Source organism: Triticum urartu, chromosome 4, assembly GCF_003073215.2.
Source record: "Triticum urartu cultivar G1812 chromosome 4, Tu2.1, whole genome shotgun sequence".
Classification (NCBI taxonomy): domain Eukaryota; kingdom Viridiplantae; phylum Streptophyta; class Magnoliopsida; order Poales; family Poaceae; genus Triticum; species Triticum urartu.
In genome coordinates, this window is record NC_053025.1 from 420,884,786 (window position 1) to 420,893,704 (window position 8,919).

Genomic DNA, 8,919 nt, shown 5'->3' on the forward strand with positions numbered 1-8,919 from the left:
TAAAGTTGTCATGATATGTTTCATCTATTTTTTTCTTCTAGATTTTAAAGCTACCATTGTATTTCAACTACTTTTGACGGAAAATGTTATTAATTGATCATGGCAATTTTTAGTAATTAACCACGGCAAATTTAATTCATGGGTCATGACAATTTTTAGCAATTCATTGTTGGATATCTAGTTTATAGATCATGGCAATTTTAGCATTTTGATCATGGAAATTTTAGTATTTTGACAATGAAAATTATTTTTTCTATGAACCATGGCAAATTTTAGTGCATGTATCATGGTAAATTTATGTAATTCACCATGGCAATTTTAGTGTATGATTCATGGCAAATTTGAGTCATTGACCATGCATTTTTAAAGTAATTGATGATGGATTTCCTTTTTAATTGTGAACAATGTCAAAATTATTTCATGGATCATGGCAATTTTAGTAATTCACCATGGCAAGTTTAGTTTTTAAATTATTTTTGTAACATGTCAAATTTTACTTTAAACATACAAGAAAAAGTAGTTGAAACATATCATGGCAACTTTAGTGTAAATACCATGGCAATTTATGTGCAATAGACATGGCAACTCTTAACCCAAAAAAATCGTCGAAACATATCGATATGAGATCTAGTTTCGAAGATCTCGTCGCGACGGATTATGGTGAAAATGGTTTTTCAATCGGATTTTCCATTTAAGAGATAAAATATTTCAAAAACTGAAAACCCAAAAGATTCCCGCTGTTGTCAGCAATTTTGTCACTTATGCATGCATGCAAGACCCGGTCGCGTAAATGCAGCTACCACTACGACGGGATACTCTAGTTATTTACTCTGTTTTAATCCCTATTTGGCCATTCAACAGTAGCGTACGGCCTTTGAAAAGCATCTCTTCCTAGAGGGGACTCCTGCAAATACTGAAATGAAGAAGAATACCTCACTAATAAGAAATAGAGCAACACCCATTGTGCTTCCTTTCTTTTACTAGAGAGAGTAGACGTGGCGCAATATGTAGTCATGGAGCGTTCGGGCCAAGTTCCAAGCCACCGCACGTCAGGCACTTATTGCGGTCCTACATTTAGGAACGGATGGACTATTATGTATTCTCGAATTACGTTGCGTGCATCGACTTAATGTATGCTATCTATATATGAATGACTATGTTGTCAAACAAATTCTAGAACAAACACTTAAAACTTCAAAAAATAAAACATTGCACATCAATTAGTACGGTGTGACGTGCCGCCGCGCACTACATGCTAGTTGTAGTGTATTATCACTTCCAAATGCAGCAGTTTCAGGACTTTCTGGTCCCTTCCCCTTGTTTAAAAAAAACAATGGGGGAGCAATCCTTGTGCAAACCCAGCCGTGTGGAAGTTGGTCATTCCGCCGAGGGTTCATGTTTCATTAATGGCTTCTGGCCAACAACGGACTATTGACAGTGATAATCTTCAAAACACCGAAATATTGAAACTGCTTTGTACTGAGCTGAGTTTGTGCACCATTTTATTGTTTGAGCGTGTGGTACCTCACCAATTTTGGAATATAATCTAATTTTTATGATCGTTTAGGCTTTGATTTGGAATCAACTGCGGTGGCTAAGTGGCAACAAGAAATCAGTGTTAAAAATATTCTACTCTGCTTCACTATGGTGTACACTACATGACCCTTACGAAATCAAATGTGTTTTCAGGGCAAAGGTTGGCAACGTGTGATGATTTGGGAACTATTTTTTCTCGCTGTCATATGGAAACTAATGGTGGCAAACATTGGATGGTCTTAAGATGTCCATTCAAGATAACTCGAGCGCAGCCTGCTACTCCTGGAGAAAAGGGGAGAAGTGCTGAACATAGCCTTGGGTTGAAGATGACCAAACTTGGCTTCATCCCATTTGAGCAAATTTGCCGGCATTCGGTCCCCACCGCCAATGGAGTGCGCGCGCCATTAGACGGCAACCTGTTGCGTCGCCTGGCTCAAGAGGCTGTGCCTAGGAAGCTCTGAGCTAGCTTGCCGTGCTGGTCTATTGGTTTCTTTCCTTTCTTTCTTACTGAGTTTGATCCAGTTTACTCTTCTCTGGCGAGCGTTACTCTCAAATAAATACTGTACAATAAGTTCAAAATAAGAAACATCGTACCAGCCTAAATAAGACCTAAACAACACGAGAATGGAATTGCAATCATAGATACAAAGCACTGAATGAAAAGTCCAAGCTTATGCCCAGGTGCCAACATGAAGAACAGGAAACCTCATATCATATACTGATATACCCCAGCACAAATATACATCTTGTATCCCCCATCTTACACTTTAATTTACCTACACCTCACATTTACATCCCAGATTAAGGTCGAGTGGCATTAGCCACAAGGCCGGATATCTACATATTTACCCCCATGCCTGTCCCCCTAGACTATCATGAGCTCGCAAAATATGATGGCAGTGATTTGTGCCTATTAGTTCGATGAACAAATGTACACAATGGACGGTTTATTTATCCATCTCAGATGACTTTCGAGCTATATTATGATTCACTCCAGAAATTAGTGCAACCGATTTGCCTCCTCATATTTCTCCTTTGCCGTATTAATTTTTTTCTTGAGTTCGCCATATTTGTGCACTGAAACATCTGAGAAGAATTCAAGCTTCCCTAGGAAGCTCTCCAGGCTCGACTGTAAATCCGTATGAGCGTCATTTCTATGGATTCCCCTCATTTCATCATTCAACCCTCCATTAGGTATTGCAAATGTAGACCTTGAACCACCACGCCTCTTCTCTTGACGAGGCATACAATGGTTTATATCTGCAAGGAGACCTTTAATACCACCTTCCAAGTCTTCGATTGGCAACTCATCCAGTAACTTAATCCACTGCTCACAGATTGTAAATATGGGTGCAACAGCAAAATTTGTTATTTGAAAATCAGTATCCTTCTTCTTTCTAGATTTTTTCTTCGTCCTTAGTGATTTCACACACTTCAGTAACCATGACTGTAGGCTATTCAAGTAAGATCTATGGGATACTATCCATCTCTGGAAGTTTGAAAATAGTGACTTTAGTTCAACCTGAAGGAGTAGAGTTGCTTGGAACTGTGATTCCGACCGAATTAAGACCTTTATACCGCCACTGTTGGATACTAGCTTAATAATCTCATGTTGATGCCGGTGACACTCGAGCATTGTTTCCCACATGCGAGTTAAGCTGCAAAAAATGTGAATATTTTAACCAAGAGCAAATGATAAACTAAGATCATTCCAGAAAATGCCTATTGAATTGCAATATGTATGTAGTTACGTACAAAATAAATGGAAAACCAATACCTTCCAATTAATTCTTCAAGCTGCGGTTGAAGCTCTTTGTCCCTCAGATCCTCTATGTTCTTGGAAATCATGTCAATTCTCTGAATGGCCACACAAATTCTGGAGTACAAATCCTTCACAACAGCACGGGTTCTATCAATACTCATGTGGCTTTCTCCTCTTGATTCCTGGTTTCTCAGGTACCTACATTTTTCATCATACTGCCTGCAAATTGTACTGCTAGCCTGAAGGCAATACAAAGGTTAGCATTTACAGAAACACTAAATATGGTGAAAAGACATGGAGAGGTCATTTAAAGAAAAAAGGCAAGAAAGTATGGAGGTGTCAACCAATTCACAGACTCAAGGCAAAAGGACATACAGATGTGTCATTTATTCAGGAATAATAGTACAAATAATTCAAACACAGAAAATAGGAATGGCACAAACTGCTAAATGCATATTCAAGTGGGCATATCATGTGTACCAACATTCAATATAAATATATTTCAGGCTCTGTTTGTTGCACATTGTTTCATCTTCCATTTTTAATCAATACTCCAAGCTTGAGATAAAAGAACATCATTATAATCCCAGTGCAATTTGCGTCATTTTATTTCAAAAAAAATTTACTACATACTTCTGCAGATATATTGATAAGCCTCTACTACGTGATATCCTATATATCTAAGTAAGTGATCCCATTTAAATGGGCATGCAAGCCATCCACATCATCAAGCATATGTAAATCTTCCACTTTCCACCCATGCAAGTCCTCCACTTCATCAATTCTTATTTTTATTTTTTCATAAGCAAGTGATCGCATTTAAAATGCACATGAAAGCCATCTACATCATCATGTGGATGCAACCCTTGCAGTTTCCACCACATGCAAGTCCTCCATATAATCAATTTTTATTTTTTCAGCAAAAAATAATTGAACTTGAATGTCAGACAATATAACATGCATCCACCATCTATTTACCTCTAGGTTTGCTATCATTCATATGACGAAAATGTGGTGTGGTATTATTCTCATATATTCTGATTTTACCTTTGATAATTTCATTGCTATAAAATTTTCTAGCAATGCATATCTAGTTTAAAACAGTGGCTAAAACAGATTAAGAAAAAAAGAGTATCTCATAAAGGACCGGCCAAATAAGTTTTTACCTTGACTTCATCACAGAGCTTTCTCTCCCATGCATACAATCTATCTAGTGTGGAAGCGTGACTGCCAGAATTCATGTATACACCACTAAAGATATTTCCAGTGAGACCATCGACATCAACTTTCGATGCTGCCCCAAGAGGATTCCTTGATGACGAAGAGTGCGAAGACACTGATCTATGCCAGGTAAGATGCTTCACGTCGGCTTGTGGTGGAGCTGCAATAAAGCACAAGATATTTATCCCTCCCTACCATTTACAACAGGATAACAGATGAAATAATAAAGATTCTATTTAGAGAAAGTGCAAAAGCTTTGCACATAAAGAAAAAACATATGTTGGTCACATAAACTGTAGACATGCCCTTGTATTCAGAATTTTTCGACTTCACCAATGATATTCATACAGTTATACTAACATGTTAGGATAATCAATGGTCAAGCTCTATACAGGAAACCGTGAAAAGTAAAACATATCTACATGGAACATATCATTTTCCGGTACGTAGAAAAATAAGCCGCTTCAACGGAAGATCATGGAAGAAATAACATGCAAATGACATCATACGATGTAATCACAGGAACTAGAATTGTGTGCTGGAAAATGGAAGGAAGACTGTCACTGAGAGTTAGAAAAAACTTACGCTGAGGAACAGGGACTTCCTCCCTGCAGCAAGCAAAGAGTGTTGCAAAAAAGCCTGGTGCCTTTAATCCACGTGCTGCATTATAATTACTTAAGTTAACCCAAGTTCTAAAAACTAGAAAGAGAGGAACAGCAAGTAATAATGGTCATGGGTACAAGTAATATTGTTATAGTTTCACATCATGAGTTCTGCAGTGTTGCATGCAGAACCTTTCTATCATTTGTTTTGAAGCAAAGCTCCATCAAAATATTACAGAACAGTAATCTAATTAATTGAGTTCTGACCTCTTTCTTCGGTTAGCAAAGGGCGGAAATTGACTTTATCCGCTTCAAGCATCCTCGGGACTTCTTTGCCAGAATCAGATGCCTTGACAAATAAGATTTCAACCTCTTTCATGGATGTAGACAGGTCCTTTACCCCATTTCTAACATCACGAAAAGGTTCCTTCGATTTCCCGTTTATAGAATGAGCGGCAACCGAAGATACCACTTCTTTCACAGGGCTCGTCACAGGGGTTTCATCAGTTTCATACATGCTAATGTCAAGTACCCTATTGTCACTTTTTGGCTCAAGTACCTTGTTGTCACTTTTCGGCTCCTCCGTTTTGGAATGAATATTTTCCAAGGCAACCTTATCTGCAATATTTTCCAAGGCAACCTTATCTACCAAATTTTCTGAGACAACCTTATCTGCAGCAAGATGTGCAGGTGACTGATCTGTTACAATATTTTCAACAGGTGTATCATTGCGGTTCTTGAACATCCGCACTAAAGGTTCAGAAGATGGGTTCTCAAAATCATCTTCTGAGTCTGCAAAATCATCCTCCCTTCCACTCATAGTAGATTGCTCCCCATCTCTGACATCTAGAGTTTTCTCCTGTTGCGAGAGCCTAACATCACCAGCATGAGCATGCGACTTCTCCAATTCCTCCTCAAGCTCTGGAATTCCTTCCTTCTCCCGAAGGCGCCTAATATCATCAGCATTTTCAAAATCATGACCAGATTCCTTCTCATCATGAAATGACAACTGGCTCTCAACAGGTTGAAAAAGGCCAAAGTAGTCCCATGGTGGTGTCCCTGGAGGAGCTTCAAATGTAGAACTATCATCCAGATCATGTACAGTTTGAATGGGAACTGAGGATGAAGTCTCCAGAGTTGCTGTTACAGGAACAGGCACCTTTTCCTCAACAGTCCTCGCTGGGTTCCTCCCGGCTTTCATATGATTGACATGGAAACGCCCGGAAGATAACGGGGACGGAGCTGGGGAGAAGGAGTCACTGGCCGGATGTGATGCAGATGGGGAGAGGTTCATCGATCTATGCCTCATGCCAGGAGGCTCTGGTGTTGCAGATGTTGACGTGTATAATGAAGAGTCTGTTGGCACTTCAGGTTCTACAAATTTTGTCAGAGCAAATCCTGTGTGCCTCAGCGACTGAATATACGCAAAGTGAGCGGCTGCAAATGCACATCTCCCATCAAGTGCTTCTTTCACATAACGTTTTCTTTCCTGGCACAAGACAAGAGCCTTGTCATCTTCACTCGTTGCTCGTGTAGATCCCATTTTAATGTGTGTCACTCTTGATGCTGAGCAAATTTTAGAAGAACAGCAAAATCAGAGCCATGCACTGCAGATCAAAGCTCTTATGGCAGAGAGATGTTTTTATGTAAAACAATGCACAGACAGTGCAACTTCGTACCTGCATTTCCACATATTAAGTAATTTACGATTAGATAATATCCGAACGTTTACTTAGCTGACAAGAAAGATAACCCAACGTTTCATCAGCAGTTGTGCATACCAATTAGATTCAGTCTATTCAAAAGGAAATATAAATTTTGATCGCCACTGTATATACTAAATATTCTACAAAAGCTCGGTATGCGTCACTCACAGGCAAGCACTTTGGGTACAGCACACAAATTCACTTCCACTAAAACTAGCCTGCTCAAATCTGTCCCAAAATTTTATCTCTTCTCATCAGCACTGAGAAACTCCAAATAGAAATACAGAAACTGAACTCAGATGCTGGGAACAAAACCAGCAATTAACCTCATACGATCCTGCATCAACTAGAACGCTGCTTCCCTAGTCCATAACGATATAGTATATACAACGAAACCATGACCAACTCCACTTAAACGACCAGACAGAATGCATTTCAAGAATATGTGATTTTCCCCCTAAATCCTCAATAAACCAATTAAAGAGAACACACAGAGAAAATTCCTCGATTGTCTCGGCAAAAAGCTTATAGAAGCAAGCAGAAACCTAACTTATGCAGTATCAAGCCAGCGCATAAATCCCTTAACTAACCAAGTGTATTCTCTCAATCTTGGAGAAGCCATGTGAAGCAGCAGATTAGGCGTTATGGGATTCTCAAACAGCACGAGACCGAACTCAAATATAAGTTAATTCCAGGCACGTCCAAATTATTTAGAAGGATCAGCACGTCTTGGATTAAACCAACCCTCTTGGACTAAACGAGCTCAATTGAGTTGTGGAGCAATAAAGAAGACGCATATAAGAAGGAAAAAGCTTGAGCTTTACCAATCCGGCCAGCAAATAAGTAGTAAAATTAACTCTGTCAGCCCATTGCGACCACCCACCCAATTCACGGCCCCATCACGTCGAACCATCCATCTACAGGTTCTCCATTGACACCATAACGCGGAGGAAGAAAAGGAACTGATCTTGAGAGCGTACTAACAAGGCAAACAAAAGAGAAACCCCCACGGAAACACCGAAGATCCAAGTTTTGCCTCGCAGCGGCCATGGAGCACACAAGTAACACCCAATTCACCCACCCCAGCGGCAGACCCACCGCAATTGGCCTAATCAACGCGGAGAAACCGCCCAGAGCAATCCAGGGGAGGGGAGGGAAGAGAATTACCTGGCTTGGCCTCGAAGAGGGAGCGTTGGGCACGGGATCTCGGGCTCGCGGCGGCCGCGTCGGATTGGCGCTGCGGAGGAGGTCGGCACTAGCTGGTCGTGGAGTGGGGTGGAGAGGAGGAGAGAAGCTTCGAAGATGATGAGCAGGTGCGGGTGCGGGGCGGTGCCTCCTGCCGTCCTGCGGCAGATGAGAAAGATGCGTATGCGCGTGTGTGCCTGCTGGTGGGAACACGACGTGTAGAGGGAGGCGTGTGCCCGTAGCCTGGCTCTGGCCACTGTCCACGAGGGAGGATGGAGCCGAAAGGCAAAAGGCGAAACGAGCTGGCATTTGTTCTCTTCTCCTCTTCTTTTACAATCGCGAGTTTTCTCTATGTTTTTGTCGAAGATTGCAATGCGCTCGAGGATGACGCACGCTTTGTCGTGTCATTTCACGCTCGCGGGTTGAGTCTCTTTTTACTACTATTACGGATTGATGTGGTCATTTTTACACCGAAAATCGGAAAACTAAGTTGATTGATAATCCTGGTTTATACGATGTTCGGTTCGATGTTTCCATTGTGTTTATATGGTGTTCAGTTCGATGTTTTCATCGTTAATTGTTTGAGTTCAAGAGAATCGTCGGTTTCATCCTACATAAACCGACTTGACCATTGGACCATGTACATCAAAATGGACATCTCTTTTCTCCAACGTTTCAACTTTGCTAGCACGTGTAGGCATGACCGTAGACTCATGTACAATACATCCCCCCCCCACCCTCCAAACTGAATTCACTCGTGCCTCTGCCGCCGCCAGTAAAATTACTCTCCTTGAGTTGGTTTTCATCCCCGAAAGGACTATAATCTCTCGACCTAGTCGCTTTCTGACCTTGATGTTAGATCTACTGCCACAAGCCTAGCTACAACAGCTTTTCGACATGTGCTCGT

General features: G+C 40.9%; 1 protein-coding gene across 2 annotated transcripts; it reads right to left on the minus strand.

Annotated features, from left to right (window-relative positions):
- Positions 1-2,226: 2,226 nt before the first annotated feature.
- Positions 2,227-8,271, minus strand: LOC125551854 (protein ROLLING AND ERECT LEAF 2). 2 transcript variants are annotated; one of them, XM_048715225.1, is made up of 6 exons: positions 7,995-8,271; positions 5,389-6,687; positions 5,105-5,179; positions 4,465-4,679; positions 3,314-3,537; positions 2,227-3,194 (listed from the first exon to the last, which is right to left on the minus strand). In XM_048715225.1, the coding sequence occupies exons 2-6, from the start codon at positions 6,662-6,664 to the stop codon at positions 2,537-2,539; spliced, it is 2,448 nt and encodes an 815-aa protein (XP_048571182.1). In that variant the 5' UTR covers positions 6,665-6,687; positions 7,995-8,271; the 3' UTR covers positions 2,227-2,536. The 2 variants fall into 2 exon arrangements, with proteins under 2 accessions (XP_048571182.1, XP_048571181.1); XM_048715224.1 differs by having other exon boundaries at positions 5,389-6,800.
- Positions 8,272-8,919: the final 648 nt, after the last annotated feature.

Bases quoted from the DNA above. Each gene is read 5' to 3' on its own strand.
- LOC125551854 (XM_048715225.1), bottom strand. From the start codon at position 6,664: ATGGGATCTACACGAGCAACGAGTGAAGATGACAAGGCTCTTGTCTTG. The intron at 4,680-5,104 runs GTAAGTTTTTTC...GCTTTATTGCAG, and splicing joins GGAAGTCCCTGTTCCTCAGC to CTCCACCACAAGCCGACGTG. The intron at 3,538-4,464 runs GTAAAAACTTAT...TATTGCCTTCAG, and splicing joins AGCTCTGTGATGAAGTCAAG to GCTAGCAGTACAATTTGCAG.